This window comes from Spea bombifrons, chromosome 11 (genome assembly GCF_027358695.1).
Source record: "Spea bombifrons isolate aSpeBom1 chromosome 11, aSpeBom1.2.pri, whole genome shotgun sequence".
NCBI lineage: Eukaryota > Metazoa > Chordata > Amphibia > Anura > Pelobatidae > Spea > Spea bombifrons.
In genome coordinates this window covers 573,761-592,402 of record NC_071097.1, presented here as the reverse complement: position 1 = coordinate 592,402, position 18,642 = coordinate 573,761, and the positions used below count along the sequence as shown (strand labels likewise).

The 18,642-nt window shown below is 48.1% G+C and overlaps 2 protein-coding genes across 2 annotated transcripts; both read left to right on the top strand.

Annotated features, from left to right (window-relative positions):
• Positions 1 to 353: 353 nt before the first annotated feature.
• LOC128469265 (oocyte zinc finger protein XlCOF22-like) lies at positions 354 to 3,538 on the top strand. The gene is made up of 3 exons (XM_053451089.1): positions 354 to 471; positions 608 to 1,001; positions 1,680 to 3,538. The coding sequence occupies exons 1-3, from the start codon at positions 382 to 384 to the stop codon at positions 3,218 to 3,220; spliced, it is 2,025 nt and encodes a 674-aa protein (XP_053307064.1). The 5' UTR covers positions 354 to 381; the 3' UTR covers positions 3,221 to 3,538.
• Positions 3,539 to 6,050: 2,512 nt separating this feature from the next.
• On the top strand, positions 6,051 to 17,309 carry LOC128469264 (zinc finger protein 845-like). The gene is made up of 12 exons (XM_053451088.1): positions 6,051 to 6,182; positions 6,500 to 6,866; positions 6,993 to 8,143; positions 9,072 to 9,194; positions 9,631 to 9,837; positions 10,085 to 10,273; positions 10,439 to 10,502; positions 10,788 to 12,124; positions 14,452 to 14,598; positions 14,854 to 15,021; positions 15,103 to 15,226; positions 15,986 to 17,309. The coding sequence occupies exons 1-12, from the start codon at positions 6,108 to 6,110 to the stop codon at positions 17,026 to 17,028; spliced, it is 4,995 nt and encodes a 1,664-aa protein (XP_053307063.1). The 5' UTR covers positions 6,051 to 6,107; the 3' UTR covers positions 17,029 to 17,309.
• The last annotated feature ends 1,333 nt before the right edge of the window (positions 17,310 to 18,642 follow it).

Sequence of the window (18,642 nt, the reverse complement as noted above, 5' to 3'; positions counted from 1 at the left end):
TATGGCCACTGTATATGTTTTATTTTATTTGAAATACAATCCGCTCTGTTACCCCCAGATACCCCATTTCATCCTTGCACTGACATCATAACAAATCATGTGGCCAAATCAGGGCTGTTAGTTTACAGGAGTGGGATTTATAGCCCAGGAATTGGGAGGGAAATGTGTGACGTTCCAGCTTCTGCTGCAGGTTTTATCCAGTTGTTCATCTAATAAATGTCATTGAAACGAGGATGCAGATAGCCCCCGACACGTCGTTCCTCACATTCCCTGCGATGTGGGCGTCTGTCGGGAAGGTGATTGCACCCAGGGGGCCGCTCTGTGCAGACAGGTGATGTTCTGTCTTTCTTTAGGTTGATGTTGCTGTGAACGGAGAGCACAATGGTCATCGGAAGCCACCTCAAGACCGGCCATTTGGCTGAGGAGATATTAACCCTCAGCCTGAAGATTATCTGCTTACTGACTGGGCAGGTGAGGGGTCCTAGGAGGCTTTCTTCTGGAACCAGTAACAGACTGAGATAATTTGGCATATGGGTGGCCATTAACATATTGGGGTTTAGACGCCTTTTTCTTTCCATTGTGGTAAAGATTTGTTTAATACAATTAGGATTATATGATTGTGAGGAAGCCCAGTGACTGCGTCCCACCCAGCGACGGCCCCCGTGTGTCAGACGGACCCCCCGGGACCCGGAGCCCCAGCCCGGTGCCTCCGCCTCACTCGCTGACCCACGAGAGGAACCGCGAGCAGAAGATCCTGGAACTGACCAACAAGATGATGTCCCTGCTGACTGGAGAGGTGAGCGCTGCTGGGAACGGGACGTTATACAGTAACACCGAGGCGTGTGTCTGGATGGTGACGGCTCATTGTGTGTCTCAGGTTCCTGTGAGGTGTGATGATGTCACCGTCCATTTCTCCATGGAGGAGTGGGAGTATTTAGAAGGACACAAGGAGCTTTACAGGGACGTGATGATGGAGACCCACCAGCCCCGCGGCTCTCCGGGTAAGAGGTTTAATCCCTGCGGTCTGTGTGTAGATATTAAGGCATCTTCTCTGTAAAAAATAACATGTAAAATGTGAGGTCCGTATAATAAATACTCGGCAATAAGGCAGCCGCGAGAGATCTCAGGAGCCGGAGCCGCTGTTACCCAACAACATGTGAGAGCCGGGGAGACAGCGGGGAGCGAGTTTATACTCATGAGAACTGTCACTGTTTAAGGCAGATCTGTCCCTCAGATCCTCCATGTTGAATCTCTATTCGCTTAACCCACGTAATCCACAAATAAGAGTAAGCAATATATATGTAAAGAAACCCCTCTTACACGTAGACTATTGGAGCGGCCATCTTAACTTAATGAGGAGGAATAATAATAATGCAGTTCAAGAGAATAGAAGTTCTCTCTACCCCTATTGTTGAAGAGAAACTGTGTAACTTAGCGACTGTTTCTTGCTGCTTGGTGTTGATTGGTCAATGCAGCTTTTGTAAGGGTCTGGGAGGAGAATGTAGACCTCATCCAAACAGGGAATTTACATCACACAAGCTGTAGGCAGTTTACTTATTGATATTAGTAACGCATAAAAGCGGTGATGGCCGCCATTCTCTAAAATAATCTGAAAATATTAGTATAACAGAGAAGCAGATTCTGCTGCTTTACTTAATTTGATCGTTTCTCTCCGACAGATGCATCCGAGGTCAGAGATCGAGCACCTAATTCTCCGCTGGACTGTAAGACGTCTCATTTTATTAAGGAGGAATCCGCCTCATGTGAAGAGACAGACATTTGCGACCCGGCGGAGTCTCCACAGACAGAGCTCACATCGACTCGTAATGAGGACGGATCCCCCTCAGATGAAGACGGAAATGTCTCAGCCCCCGATACACACACAGAGCACGACGGGGGGGATAATACGTCTGTCCACGTAAAGGAGGAATCCGCTTCCAATGAAGATTATTGGATCCCAACCGAACACAAGGGATCTACTTCTACTGATAAAACCCAAACCAGTAACACACATTTTCAGTGTGAAACACCCCCCGATGAGGTTACATATAGCTGCCCCGAGTGTCAGGAACGGTTTACCAGTGACTCTGATCTTCTTCTACATCAGACCATCCATAATAGATCGGCGGTCTCCTCTCAGGACGGCGAGAAAAGTTCTCACTCTAATTCGGAGCATATTAGCCATCAGCGAGGGGAGAAGCCTTATTCCTGTTCAGAGTGCGGGAAAAGTTTTAAGTGGAATGCAGATCTTCTTCGACACCTCAGAGTTCACACCGGCGAGAAGCCTTTTCTGTGTTCCGAGTGCGGGAAATGTTTTAAGTGGAATGCAGACCTTCTCCGACACCGTAAAATTCATACCGGGGAGGAGGTTTTTCCGTGTTCTGTGTGCGGGAAATGCTTCACAAGAAAGTTACATCTTTTAGTTCACCAGCGGACTCACACGGGTGAAAAACCATTTGTGTGTTCCGAGTGCGGTAAATGTTGTAACAGTAAAAAGGAACTTATTAAACATCTCCAAATTCACACCGAGGAGAAGCCTTATTCCTGTCTAGAGTGCGGGAAATGTTTCAAGAGGAAAGCAGGCCTTCGCCGACACCTCAGAATTCACACCGGGGAGAAGCCTTTTCCGTGTTCTAAGTGTGGGAAATGCTTCAAACAAAAGTCTCATTATGTCGTCCACCAGCGGAGTCACATGGGCGAAAAACCATTTCCGTGTTCCGAGTGCGGGAAATGTTTAACCAGTAAGTGGCACCTCGTTCAACATCTCAGACTTCACACCGGGGAGAAACCTTTTCCATGTCCTGAGTGCGGGAAACGCTTCACGCAAAAGTTACATCTTTTAGACCACCAGCGGACTCACACGGGTGATAAAACATTTGCGTGTTCCGAGTGCGGGAAATGTTGTAGCAATAAAGGGGCTCTTGATAGACATCTTCGAATTCACACCGGAGAGAAGCCTTATTCCTGCTCAGAGTGCGGAAAATGTTTCACGAGGTCATCAGATTTTACCCTCCACCAGCGGACTCACACAGGAGAGAAACCGTTTCCGTGTTCGGAGTGCGGGAAATGTTTTATTAGTAAATGCCGACTTCATGAACATCTCAGAGTTCACACCGGGGAGAAGCCTTATACGTGTTCAGAGTGCAGCAAATGTTTCAAGCATAGGTCAAGTTTAGTGGCCCACCAGCAGATGCACGCGGATGAAAAAACATTTCCGTGAGTTTGGAAATGTGTGGGGAACGCATGGCGGTAGCAAGAGACTCGCTGACCTTGTCAGAATTCACACCTGGGAGAAGCCTTATTCCTGTTCCAAATGTGAGAAACGGTTCCCACGCTTCAAATACGTTATTATCTCGAATACGGGCTGCCGTTTACCTTCTAATTCAACTCTCTAAGTTAGGCGTGAGGCCTATAAACAGATGTTAGATATTCTCCAAGTCTCCTTACCTGTGTCCCTTTCTGCTTTCCAGTGGCTCCCTGGGCCTCCAGAAGCGCTCCAGTTGGTCAGAATAATGCAAATTCACAGAGAAAGAGAGATTAAAAATACTTCTTTCCCTGGTTTTTGCTGGCCTTGTCTTTTTCCCCGGTTGGGTTGTGGTTGGGGAGCGCGTCTCCACCTCTATCGTCTGCCATCTTCCCAACTTGCGTGCCCTGTGTTTCTATTTTTTCCTGCCCTCTGCTGAATCATGCCTGCTCCTGACTCACCGGCAAAGCCCTTTCTCTTGTTGTTTTTTTTCACACATTTGTTTCTTTAACCCCTTTGTCTGAATATTTTTTTTCTCTCACCTGAATATAGCCACGCATACATTATTATTGAGATTACGTAATCACTAATGTTTCTGGTGGTCTTTTTATTGGAAATGGGATATATATCATAGTAGTTTTCAGGTGCTGATACACCTTCAGCTAGGGGCAAATTTTTTCTTGTGACTCGGTTATGTATAAGGGCACCCCTTATCCATAACCGAGTCACCAGAAAGAATTAAGAGCCCGACTGCGAGATAAATTATATGGGGGCTGCTATCGCAATCGCCCTCTAGTCGGCTCAGCATTAGGGAGTGCGAGGTCTGTCGCTTCAGACCTTTACTGCTCCCCCATCACTACGCACCGGCAAATAAGGCCAAGCGCGGGGATACTGAAGATGCTCTGATAAAATCCCTTACGAAGAGACTTACGTGGTATTGAAAGCTAACAATCTAAAACAGTCTGGTAGCTGATAAAGGTATCGTTTTTATCAAAAGTATTTTTTATTTTTTTTTAAACCCCGCCCCTTCCGGCACAGATAATAGGATATACATGAGACCAATGGGCGTGACTCTCCCAGGAAATTCTGGTCTGCTGTCAGCTATGATGAAGTACCCTACAGGGGTGGATCTCGGAGTCAGTGAGCAGCTTCCCGAGTCCTGTGTTTGCCCCACTGCCCGGGGTAACTGGAATACCCTGCGCTGATGCTGGGGTCTCTCTCAGACTTCCCGATAAGCTGGCTCTTCAGGATCTCCCTTATCCTTTGGAGATACTCGGATGTTGCTGCCTTCCTTGCCTCCTCATCGTGGATCCCATGTGACTGGGGTATCAGGGTACTGGTAGCTGGCCTGTATGTCTGCTGTGTGCCCTGCTGGTAGTTCCACCCCGTCGGTCTTAAGCATCTTGCCTCTCTTTACTGCTATCCGGCCGCACTTCTCCAGTCCGAAGGACGTCCTAATGAGGGGCAAGAAGATACCCCCCATGCCCATACAAAGTTAAAGAGTCTTTTTAAAGGGAAGGTACCTACTATTGTGTGTTTTACAATTAATCCCCTCATACCCAGCTCTAGGAAAGAGGGGCATCGGGGGGGAAGGGGCATCAGGTGAGGAAAGAAGGGAAAAGGGGCATCAGGAGAGGAAGAAACTACAGCAGGGGAGGAAAAAAACAGAGTGACCTCTTAGGAGGGATCTGCCTGAGAATATCATACCTAGACTGTCTTCTCTGTAAGTACCACCAAAGAAAAAAAAAATGCACCATTTTTATATATTTAATATAATAAACCAATTAAACATTTATTTTGTGATATAATCAAAATACACTTAAAAACGTATTATATATATTATGTGTTACATTTTTGTGTTTTTTTTTTTTGTTAATTATTACTATTGTCATCACACCCCATATAGAGAAGCCCCTAGAAACCCCCCTTCCCAGAGGAGCTTCTTGCGCAAGGGCTCATGGGAGATGTAGTTTTACCCATTCGTCGTCAGAAAAGCCTGTGCAGTAGATATAGACAGGAAGTGGCTGGAGTATCTTTGTCAGGAAGTTACTGGCGGCCATGTTGGATGAGGGCAAACTTCCTGGACAGCTGCTGGTGATGTGTAAATGCAGTCACGGATTTCTGTGTCCCACTGGGCAACAGAGAAAGGGTAGTGGAGACAGGGAGCTGTCTTTAGGAAGGTGTCACATAGGGGAGGGTTCACAGGAGAGAGAGATGGGTGAGAGGTTCTGCAGTTAGGGGGTAATAAAATGCTCTGCAGAGCCAGTGCTTCCAGTAATGAGATGATCTGCAGCGGAAGCGGTTACTGGTCATACATGACTATAACGTCACGTGTGTTTGTTTTCCAGGTGGTCTGTCGCCAGCCGCTACCCTCCTATATGCAATGCATGTGGTGACTGATGAAACGGGTGAGAGACCTACCAGCATCACCGGCACCTTAGGGTTTTTACCCCACGCCAGGGTCTCAGGGTCAGTGGGCAGATTCCCAGGGTTTTTACCCCAGTCCCGGGGTGAAGGGCCAGGGTCTCAGGGTTTTTACCCGAGTCTCGGGATTAATATAAAGACTCTCAGGGTTTTCACCCCAGTTTCAGGGTAAATGGGCTAAATCCGCTAAGGGGCAGATTCTCAGGGTCACACATATCCTCTGATTTCATTTGGTGCACCTATATGTAGCTATTAACGGGTTAATATTTGGTGCATGTCAGGGATTGTAGATTATGGTCCCCGGGAGTCACTCTCAGTCCTCTCTCTCTGGTTATCTGAGCAATTTTTGCTTCCCTTTCTAGATTCCATTTGAAAAAATAGCCTCAGGGACCGGGATTACCGGACCCTATCCTCGGAGAGTCCCACTGACCCCACGATCATGAAGGACGGGAATCGGGTGACTGAGAGGGTCCTGGACCTCACCCTGGAGATCATCTCCCTGCTGACCGGAGAGGTGAGGGCATCGGTGAGACGGCGCTTCACGTTATTAGTGTGAATTATCTAATTATAACGAAGGTTAAATCGGATTTTCAGAAGATAATCTCCAGTCCACTGAGGTCTCTTAATTGGACTCCAGTCTAATATTTGCATACAGGAATGTCTCGATCCCTCCTATGCATATCCACACATTTCTGTAGCGGCAGGGTCTCTATCCACACCACATCCACAACTACTTATCCAGTACCTCCCTTCATCTTCATGCATGAACAGGGCATAATATAGGACATGAGAAGGTGACACTTTGATGTCCTTAACTTTCTCTACATGTAGGATTACATGATTGTTAAGAAGGGTGGTGATATGTCTGACGGACCCCCCAGGACACGGAGCCCCAGCCTGGTGCCTCCACCTCACTCGCTGACCCACGAGAGGAACCGCGAGCAGAAGATCCTGGAACTGACCAACAAGATGATGTCCCTGCTGACTGGAGAGGTGAGCGCTGCTGGGAACGGGACGTTATACAGTAACACCGAGGCGTGTGTCTGGATGGTGACGGCTCATTGTGTGTCTCAGGTTCCTGTAAGGTGTGATGATGTCACCGTCTATTTCTCCATGGAGGAGTGGGAGTATTTAGAAGGACACAAGGAGCTTTACAGGGACGTGATGATGGAGACCCACCAGCCCCGCGGCTCATTAGGTAAGAGTTGTACAACAATACCTCTCCCGTATTGTTTAGTTGTTGATTGAGTCAGTCATTTGCCACTGATTGTTGATCGCCAACGTGTTTAGTTTCGCAATCGCCTCATAATCCATCTACTTCCAGGAGAAGGGTTCATGGCGAGCACTACGTGCAGCGAATTTCCCCTTCGTGTTACGTCGGCCGATTCTGCAGAATCACACAGAGACCGTACCAAAAATAGGGGAACCCAATGCTTGCCTGCCAGAGAACCACAGAAGAAACAGACCAACTGTCTGAGGAATATGGGGCAGAATTCAGATACCTGCGAAGACACAACTCTCACAGACAACGCCAAACCTGTACCAGGTACAGCGACAGAGTATCCAGTGACTCGTATTAAGGAGGAATCGGCTTTGTGTGAAGGAGGAGGTTTCATAGACCCCAACATATCTACATCCAGAGACAATACACAGTTACAGTATACATCAACCTTAATTAAGAATGAATCGGGCACATACGAAGAAGGAAGCCTCTCGCTAAAGATGTCTAAGATGGAGACGTGTAGTGATGCATCTTCTCATCCACCATTCCAAGCAGATCACCCAACAAAGAGCGTTCACAACTGTTCCGAGAGCTTGGAAAGTTTTACGTCGACCTCAGATCTTAGTTCTCAGGAGTCTCACAACGGAGATAAAACATTCTCGTGTCCCGACTGCGGGAAGGGTTTTACCCAAAGCGCGCACCTTCTCACGCACCAAAAGAGCCACACAGGAGAGAAGCCGTTCTCGTGTTCTGAGTGTTGGGAATGCTTTACCGACAAGTTGAGTCTTTTTAGACATCAGATCATCCACACAGGGGAGAGAGGGTTCTCGTGCCCCGAGTGCGGGAAATGTTTTACCCGTAGCTCGCGGTTGGTTAGACACCAGTTCCTTCACACCGGGGAGAAACCGTTCACGTGTTCTGACTGCGGGAAGGACTTCACCCATAAGTCAAAGTTCCTGAAACATCGGAGGATTCACACCGGAGAAAGGCCGTTCTCATGTTCTGATTGCGGGAAATGTTTCACGGATAAATCAACCCTCGACAGACATAGGAGGATTCACACGGGGGAGAAACCGTTCGCGTGTCCCGAATGCGGGAAATCTTTTATTCAGAGGTCAATACTCGTCACGCATCTGAGGATTCACTCTGGGGAGAAACCGTTCGCCTGCTCGGTATGCGGGAAACGTTTCAGCCAAAACGCCAACCTTCTTAAACATCAGCTGATTCACACGAGAGAGAAATCAACCGCCTTTCACTAATTCCGGAATGAACCCAAGAAAAAAAAAATTCTGGTGATTTTCGACTTCATTTCTGTAAAGAGGGTAACATTTTTTAAAACGTAGGTGGGACTTCCAATAGCGTCCCATGTGTTTGTTGGGGTTCTGATCCAGAGCTCAGCACAGTATTGGTGAAATGGAGACGGTCGCTTTGTCACTGGATCTATGAACCAAAAGAATCAATAAATAAAATTGAATCGGGGGGGCTTCATAATGATTCTTCCAGAAACAAAATTACATGACTGCTTCTAAGCGCTGCCTGGGGGCAGATGTGCATAACTGGGGGGGGGCAGGTTGGAAAATAAAAGGAAATAAAAACAAAATATTTTTCTCAATCGTAGCTTTTATTTTTAAAAAAATATAGTTTACATGAATTAACATTTACTGGTAAAACTTTTTTCCTACAGGATCGTCTTATATTCAGGCTTTTTCTTTTTTTCCTGAATTAATATTCAGATTTTGGGGGGGTCGTTTTATAATCGAGCAAATCTGGTAATTATTCTGTTTTATGTTTTTTTATTATATTACTTCTCCCTAAAAAAATGATGTATAATTTGTGTGCGTTTCTCATATATGGAAAAGGGGAATCGTGGGTTTACAAACATATGTTAAGGGATAAACAGTATTTCTATGTCAATGGTGGGGGGCAATAATAGGATTGCTGGTGTTGTGGGGCATACTGGGAGCTGTATTCTTGGAAAACCCATAAATAGAAATGTGGACTACAACTCCCAGCATGCAACTGAATTTTTTTTTTTTTGTTCGTGAGACTCATAAACACTCGAGACATGAAGCACTATTATCTCAGGAGCCATGTTGCCGGAGCCTTTTGCTCAGTGAAGCTGTGAGAGTTTCGGTGAAATGGCAGCAGAAGCCACGAACTCTGGTGTTTGCAACTCTATAGCGACAGGTTGAATACGAAAAAGGGTTTAGGAAGAGGTTTGGAACGCAAAAAGCAGGAAGTGAGCTGTTTCCGGTTAGTGGCTTCCTGTTTCTAATGATCTCAATTATGAAGCAGGAGCTGCAGGTCAGTGTGGGATTACTTCATGTGTTTTGGGGCAGGACTGACAGGTCTGTGTGGATCCAAGACGTAAAATGTACCCCTTATTGCCCCGGGGTTAATGCCCTCCTCAGTAAGCAGAAAACCCCCTGTCTCTACCACACTTGGAATAAATGGGGGCTTTGGGGGGTCAGTGTGGATTGCCCCAGGGGTAATATCCTCCAGAATAAGGAGCCCTAAGGCTGCAAACCTCACCTGACTTCCCCTGCCTAACATAGACCAAGACTAAAGTGGCTATTGGGGCAGGAGCCGGTCATAGCTCGTGATGGCTACAGGTGCCCCGATTTGCGGACATAGGGATGTGGCCGGAGATCTCGAAGGTGGTGGGACAGATGGCTTCTTCAAGGTGCTGGCTGAGGGTATTAGAGGGGTAGATTGTAAGCTCCTCTGAACAGGTGAGTAGCTTGAGGAAGAAGGACAGAAGAACCTCCGTCAAGGACATTTGACGCCATCTGCGGTTACGTCATGTGTGACATATGGTGAGCGCCGTATATATATTTTACTCGTTCCAGAGCCCATCAGGTTACCGGCAGTAATGAGGGACCGCGGTCTGCTCTGTGAGAAGATCTTAAACCTCACCCTGGAGATCATCTCCCTGCTGACTGGAGAGGTGAGGGCCACTGGGAATGTCTTGTCCCGGTCACTGTGACGTTGCTGTAGGTTTTGGAGAAAGCAGGTAATGAATACCGAGAGCCCCAGAAGAACCCTTACCCTGAGCTGAATTGAGGCGGACATCTTCTCGTCTTCATCAGGCGTGGTTATGGTATTGAGATGTTTGGGTGGATAATGAGTCTGGATGGACAATCAGGGACCTCAGCGTTGAAGCCCATCACACCTGTCGGTTCTCTCCATTGTAGGACTGTAAGGTTGTCAAGAGGTCTGGTGAACCTGTTACGTGTAGCGGAAGCTCCCATGGATCAGACGGACCCCCCAGGACCCGGAGCCCCAGCCCGGTGCCTCCACCTCACTCGCCGACCCACGAGAGTAACCGCGCGCAGAAGATCCTGGAACTGACCAACAAGATGATGTCCCTGCTGACTGGAGAGGTGAGCGCTGCTGGGAACGGGACGTTATACAGTAACACCGAGGCGTGTGTCTGGATGGTGACGGCTCATTGTGTGTCTCAGGTTCCTGTAAGGTGTGATGATGTCACCGTCTATTTCTCCATGGAGGGGTGGGGAGCGGCTCATTGTGTGTGTTCCTTCCTATAGGAGGAGTTTTTGGAAGGAGACAGAGATTTCATGACAGAGACTCCACAGTCCTTTATTTCTCGGGGTAAGAAGATAATTTGTGTTAGGCCTTGTCTACGTTATGTGGGGTAAACGGTCTTTCTCTCTCTTTCACTCCCTTTTCTCTCTCTCTCTCTTTCACTCCCTTTTCTCTCTCTCTCTCCTTTCGTGCTCTCTTTCTCTCCTTTCTCTCTTGCTCATTATAAATTTTTCTGCATGAGAAATAACAAGACTAATTGGTTAAGAGCAGCACTCGAAATGCAAATGTTTGTTTTTGATCAGAAAATCTTAAATGATGTCCGTCTAAAATGTTGACATTTATTTCCCGTAGATGGATCAGTGGAGAGAACTTCACAAGAGAGCGCAGATTGCGGGCGTGAAGCTAAATGGGGCGGCAGAACCGATCAAGGAGCAAAATCCGCGACTGCAAGTAAATCACCCCCGAGACGCATGAAATCTGTTCGAAGCACGATACAGAACGTTGCGCAGGCAGAGGGCAACGAGACAGACGTTAACAGTACCGCCCCCGCGGAACGTACACGGACAGAACCTCCTCGTATTCAGGGGGACTCGTGTGAAGAAGGGACTGTCTCGGACACAGACCTTTGTAGAGAGCATCCGTCTGTTCATGTAAAGGAGGAACCGGACACAAGTGACGAAGGTGATCTCAGCGACAGCTACGCACCCGGAGAGGAACCCGAGATAGAGTACAAAACGGTTATCGTTAAAGACGAGTCGGACTCAGGGGATGAAGAGAGCTCCTCGGAAGAACAGATCGAATATAAAACGGTTATGATTACGGAGGACTCGGGGTCATGGGGCGATGAAAAGCTTGCAGACTTGACAACCCCCAAACACACATCTACGTGTATCGAGAATGGACTGGCCAAACGAGGGGGCAAGTTGGCACCGGTGGAATGCACACCTCGCGATAGGGAGGGTTCTGCCATATGCCAACGAAATCCCACCGCCGTGGTCATTGATCCACCCGCCGGCCGCCCAATGACGCCACACACGTCTCGGTTTAGGGAGAGACCCGCCTCTCGCTCGCAAAATTTCACCGACATCTACGCCCCTGCCAAGCATATACAGCTACAGTACTTTGTCATGGTGGACAATCAGGAGAAGAAGAAAGCCGAAATCGGCGCTTTCGCTGCCCACCAACAAACGCACGGCGCCCCAAACGCGCTCAGCTGCTCCGACTGCCAGAAGTGCGTGAAGCACCAGGCGGCCCAGAAGGCGAAGCCCTTCTCCTGCCCTCACTGCAGAAAGGGCTTCTCATACAAGTCCGATCTGGTGAAACACCAGCGCATTCACACCGGGGAGAAGCCCTTCTCCTGCTCGGAGTGCGGGAAGCGCTTTACTGACAAGTCCAACCTGGTGTCGCATCAGAGGCTTCACACGGGCGTCAGGCCTTTCTCGTGCTCCGAGTGCGGGAAGTGTTTCTCCCGCAGCACGCACCTCGAGAGACACCAGAGCATTCACAGCGGGGAGAAGCTCTTCCCCTGCCCGGAGTGCGAGAAAGCGTTCACCAAGAAATCGAACCTCGACGCTCACCGGCGGACCCACACGGGAGAGAAACCATTCGCCTGCGCCGAGTGCGGGAAACGCTTCATCGAGATGTCGTCCTTAATACATCATCAGCGGGTCCACAAGAAGCCCTCGTCCTGAGCACAAGAGGAGAAATATTTACCTATCCCAGGACAGGGCGATACGGGGGCCGCCATAGCCATGGGACACATCTTCATGGACATCCAGGGGAGGGGGACGACAAATCTCCCTTTCTGGATCCTGATGAACATTTTATTGGGGGGGGGATACTTGATTATTGTACACGTGGAATATCTCATCAATAAATCAATGTTGTTACTTCAACCTGCATATTATAGTGAAAGGATCCGGCCCCCGTCTAGTCTCCCGTTTCTCCTGCTGTAAAGACTCCAACCTTAATCAGTTGGTCTTGTCTTAGATTCAGGAGCCGTATGTCTATCCCATGCATGTTTAATACCCTCTACCACTTCTGCTGAGAGTAAAAGTTTGGATTTACACACCGTGTGTCAGTGTATGTACATAGAGGTATTATGTTCTGTTACATGTATGCAGAGGCCAGGGTGTACACAGGCTCCGGAAGAGGTGGGGGGGGCATCAGGCTGAGCCGTTCCTTTTTTCTACAGCCTGGCAGAAGCGCCCGGAAGTTCTTTTGAGGAGAGGAGAGCCTCGGCATGGTCTTTCTACACCCTTCTGGGCTTTCCCGCTGCTCCACCTGTTGGCTGATCACAGTTATTGCGATCTGTATTGCACGTTGTGATCGGAATAAGCAGATGAGAGGGCGGAAATATAGTTCCTCCCCCTTCCAAAATTAAAGGGGGGAAAATGAAATAAAGATAAAATAAAATTGAATGGGAGCCCAGTGATGTCACCATTACATCACAGCCATCAAAAGATGTAGGAGATCTTCAAATGCATCTCTAACCATATTGTAGAGAAAAATAATAGAATATTTTTTTAAAAAAAATGCCCCCTTAGCCCTTCCACTGTAATAAAAAAAAAATATAAAAAAATGGCTCTCTCCACTCTCTACTACAACTCCCAGCATGCCGCGGGTGCCCCTCTGTAACCATAGCAACAGATTCCTGGCCTTAGGAGACACAATTTCTCCACCGGGAAAGCCGTTTTGACTTTGTTTCTAAACAGGTCTGTCGCTCTTTACCTCCATCAATAGGGCGGCTGCTTTATAAACGAAGAGTGCTCGGAGTTTACGGGTTTAAGCTTTGGCGTTGTCGCGATCTCTAGTGGATAGAACTCTGCGCGGAAACCGCCCAACAATGAGATTGAGGTCTGAAACGCAGTGACTTCCGGTTTGATTGTGCGCAGCGGTAATCGGGAGACGGAAGCTGCAGGTTGGTGCTTTTTCGTGGTGTCGGTGTTCCGGGTGTTATATGATTCGGGTGGTTACTGGGATCGGTACCGGATGTACCGGCCGTTATAATAAAAAGGATTTTAGATTTGTATTGCCCTCCCCCTCCATTCTCTCACAAACCCTTCCAGTGAAATTCTAACCCCTACACTCCCTCTTCATCTCGTTCCCCTTCATCCATCCTCCTCCCTCTCTTTCCCCCTCCTTCTTTCCCCTATTCACCCGCCTCCTATTCTCTCCTCATCATTCTCATCTCTTCCCTCCTCCTTCTCATCATCCTCATCTCTCCTCTCCTCCTTTCCCCTATTCACCCGCCTCCTATTCTCACCCCAGCTCCTTCTCCTCTCCCCTATTCACCCCACCTCAAATTCTCACCTCTTCACCCCTCCTCTCCCTCCCCTGCTCCTCATCTCTCCTCTTCTCTCCCCCTTTACTCTTCCCCCTGTCTCTCCCTCCTCCTTTCCCTTATTCACCCCACCTCCTATTCTCGCCTCTTCACTGCTGCTCTCTCCCCCCTCCTTTCCCATATTCACCCCGTCTCCTATTCTTCCCTCTTCAACCCTATCCAATTTGGGACCCTATCCCTTCACCTTGTATATCCCGTCACCCTCCTCCTTCTCTCTTCCTCCCGTCACCCTTCTCCTCCTTCCTCCCGTCACCCTTCTCCTCCTCCCTCCCCTCCCCTCCCGCCACCTTCCTCTCTCCCTCCCCTCCCGCTACCTTCCTCTCTCCCTCCCCTTCCGCCACTTTCCTCTCTCCCTCCCCTTCCGCCACCCCTCTCTCTCCCTCCCTCCCTCCAACCTGTCACCCTCCTTCTCTCTCTCTCTCTCTCTCCCTCCTGTCACCCTCCTTCTCTCTCTCTCCCTCCCGTCACCCTCCTTCTCTCTCTCTCTCTCTCTCTCTCTCTCTCTCCCTTCACCTTCTCCTCTCTCTCTCCCCCCCTCTCTCCCTCCCCTCCCATCACCTTCCTCCTCCCTATGCCAACTGTGTGTTTGTGTCCCGTTGCAGGGGGACCCCAGACCGACGTGTAATACGGGGGGGTATCTCACCGTTTTAGGGCGACTGAGCCAACATGCAGAGCAGTGAATTTCCCAGTAAATGCACAGAGCAGAGACCATTAATGGAGCATCTGATGGACTCTGTGAGGAGGAACATGGACAGGAACCAGGTGTCTGAAAGGATCCTGAATCTCACCCTGGAGATCATCTGCCTGCTGACCGGAGAGGTGAGGGGGCCGGGAACTCCGCAGGAAGGTCACCGATACCTGACTGTTCCTGACTATATATCAGAGCGTTCAGGATGTGCACACTGGGTACAGTAATCTCCTATATGTTCATAATTCCGCACTTGGTACTGTATCTGCCCAGTATTGTTATGACATCATACCTCACTGCGCAAGATGTCTTCTCACTTCACTGCGAAAGAAAATAATTTACACAGGAGGATGTTTCCTGGTTTTAATTAATCTCTCAATAAATAGGATTATATTATTATGAAGAACCCCGGGGAGGATCGTCCGGCAGAAAAAGCTTTCAGGATCCAGAGCCCATTCCTGGCGCCTCCAGCATCCTCGCTGACAGATAAGAGGAACGATGACAATGAAACCCCGCAACCGGCCGATAAGAACGATCCCCAGGAGACGGGGGAGGTGAGCTCCGCGGGGAACGGGACGTTATACGGTAACACCGAGGCGTGTGTCTGGATGGTGACGGCTCATTGTGTGTCTCAGGTTCCTGTAAGGTGTGATGACGTCGCCGTCTTCTTTTCCACGGAGGAGTGGGAGTATTTAGAAGGACACAAGGAGCACTATGAGGACGTCATGATGGAGACCCACCAGCCCCGCGGCTCATTGGGTAAGAGTTTTATAACTGGCGTCCAATGGGTAGGATGGGGGTCAATCAGTGCAGGTTAATATACAGGCGGAGGCTGCGCTGCAACCACACTCACACTAACATTTAGGATGATTTTTGTACAATGAAAAGAAAGAGAGAGTCTTTGATGGTCGGACATCTTTAGATGGCCTTCTGGGTATATTTAAGAGAAGTTCTGTTATAGGTAGATCATCGCGATAAAATTTGTCAGAAAACAAAAAAGGAAACCACTGAGGCTCTCCACAGATGCAGCTCACATCTTGAAGGTGAGGACGGTAGCTTTAAGAGAAGAATCGCAAACTGGACAGTTCTGGAGACCCCATCCCATAGCGTTATTGAGAGCAGGGCCGCTAAAATTAGGAATGCTTAGCTGGATGAAACACTGAGAGATCTCAATATGTCCGGTTTGGAGCCGGGATACAGTGAGGGTATTAAACATGCATGGGATAGACATACGGCTCCTGAATCTAACGACTGATTAAGGTTTGAGTCTTTACAGCAGGAGAAGCGGGGGGAGTAGACGGGGGCTGAATGTAACTTATTGATCGTCTTTATTGAACTTTGGTTGCACTCTCAGTGGCCTTTTGGAATGTAAGATGTCCCATTGGGTTTCTTCTCCAAGAACGGTTGAGTTGGACGGTTATACCGTGGAGTCTAGCGTGTAATAACTTCATGCTGCAGGCGTTGCTGTAGAACATGTTATAGAAAATGATCTAATGTCAGCGCGTTTTGTTCCAACAGATGATGCCGCGGGGAGAAACACATCTCAAGGATTTGGCGCCGCCGTTTCTCCACCACATGATGTAACCGAAACTGAAAGCGGCTTTCAAACCCATCGAAGAACAAGACTCCAAACAAGAAATCAACAACGCTCTGCGCAGGGGAGATCTGAACAAAACGCGACGGAGGCCTCGGTCTCCTGTAAAGACGGAGACATCATGGACATCGTGGTTTACACGGCCATAGACCATACAGGGGCAGAATATTCATCACAATATGTATCTGCGCGTAGCAAGGAACCGTCCGTCTCATCAGACACAAGTCAGGGGAAACGGACGTATAGATGCTCTGAGTGTCCAAAATCCTTTTCTGACCATTCAGAACTTGCTAAACATCAGACGGTCCACGACGATGACCGGCTGACCTGCCCAGACTGCGGCAAACGCTTCTCCAGTAAATCACATCTGGACAGACACTACATGATCCACGCCAGAGAGAGACCGTTCGGGTGCATAGACTGCGGGAAGAGCTTCACCGATAAATACATCCTCGCTCAGCATCAGAGGGTCCACGCGGGGGGGGAGGAGAACTCCATGAAGAAGTCAACGCTCGAGAGAAACCAAACGGTTCACTCGGAGAAGAAACCGTTCAGCTGCTCGGATTGCGCGAAGTGCTTTGCCGACAAATGGGAATTAATTTCGCATCGCAGGATTCACACGGGAGATAAGCTGTTCACGTGCTCAGCGTGTGAGAAATGTTTCCACCAAAGGTCACATCTCGTTGAACATCGGAAGGTGCACAACGGAGGGAGATCGTACTCGTGTTCCGAGTGCGGGAAACTCTTCGCCTATAGCTCGCACCTCGTCACGCATATAAGGAGTCACACGGGCGAGAAGCCCTATTCATGTTCCTACTGCGGGAAGTTGTTCTCGCACAACTCAAACCTCGTCAGGCATCGGGTGATTCACACCAGAGGGAAGCCGTTCCCGTGCTCGCAGTGCGGGAAGTGCTTTATCGAAAAGTCCTTGCTTCTCAAACACCAGAAGATCCACAAGGCTGATTAGCTGTCTCGCTGCGAGAGGAGGAAGATGTCTCAGTAGTCACAAGATGTCTCGTTCTAGGAATCGACTCGTTTCCATCAAACATCACCGGCCATCATGTGCACTTTAGTGCACGTGGTAGCTGTTCACTAGTGATCCCCTTTTCACCACCCCTCGCAGCTCATCAATGCGCATGGAGTGGACACTCACTGCCAGCAAGCTTCTGTAAATAAATTGGTGCATGACCTCGAGTCTTGTGTCACTTCATGTCTCAGCATGCCCTCATAAAGGGGGATGTCTTTAACCCCTTCCGATACGTTTTTACCGTGAGTTCCGTGTTTGATTTATACATCGTTGTCAGAAAAGATGGGGCTTTTTGTTTGAAACCATGGAAGCACGAAAAATAATAATTCTGTAGTTGCCTCTTAGGAACTATGACCTGATTTACGTTCAGCAACATCCCCTGATAAGACCCCCCCACACATTTTTTATGTTCTATAGGGCCACATCCCTTACATATTATTCTAAAGCAATGTGAGGGATCCCACGTACATCGTATGAATGCCGGTGCTGTCGCAATGACATCAATAAATTCACTGCAATGTGGTTTTATTTATATTTTATCAGAAAAACTTTTTCTTTTAACTTTTTCCCTCTGTGGGAAGAAGGAGAAACGTTTCTCAATCTCTTCCCTCTGCGCTCTCCCCCTGCACTGATCACACTGTGATCAGCAAGCATGGCTCCATGGAACGTGCATCGCTCATCGCAATGCGTGCGATCATCCAGCAGAGGGAGTAATCAGAGATCTCATCTGGGTCTAGGCGGACGCGGTTGAGTCTTTTCTCAACGCCAGTGAGTTTTATGAGGGTGTCAGCAGTGACGCCTACCGTAATGGGACGCCCGTTGCGATCGAGCGTTCTCTACGCACCGACGCGCGAGACCTCTGATCTCCAACTCAAGGCTGATTATTGGTACTGCAATCAACCGTGTAGGTCAATGGAGCCCAGCTTACTAATCACTGCCATTAGTAAAATAAAAATATAGTAACATTTAAACATAATGCTCCAGTGATGTCAGCATGATATCATAACAGGAACCAGCCAATTCCAAGAAAATTTATTCAAAAACCCCAAAAATGGTAACAAAAGTAAACTGCTTAATTTTATCAGCAATTTTTAACATTAGCGCTAGATCTATCCAAAAATCCTGCCATAGAAAGTGTTAAAATACCAGCATTTGAAATAACCTTGGGGGCGGGGGGGGGGTTTCAGAAATATATGGTATGAGGGGGTAAATCGAATTGGCCAGGTTTAAAGGTGTCCCGAATAGGACATGGGACAAAACGACCAGATTTTGAAAAAATGCCCTATTACCTATTACATTTGGTATTTTCATTAGATTTTGTAGATGAGTGAAATATTTTTAAAATAAAATCAGAAAAAGTATTTTATTTTTTTAGCAGATTTTCTCTATTTTCTTTAAGTAAATTAGATGATTTCATTAAAAAAAGTTAAAATGAGGGAGAAGAAAATTACAGCTAAACATGAGTACAAAGCGCGTACAAAGGGTACAAAAAAACCTGGCCTGAAGAAGTTAGTTTTATGTTTTCTGGGTGTGTTTTGGGGTCAGAATGCAGAA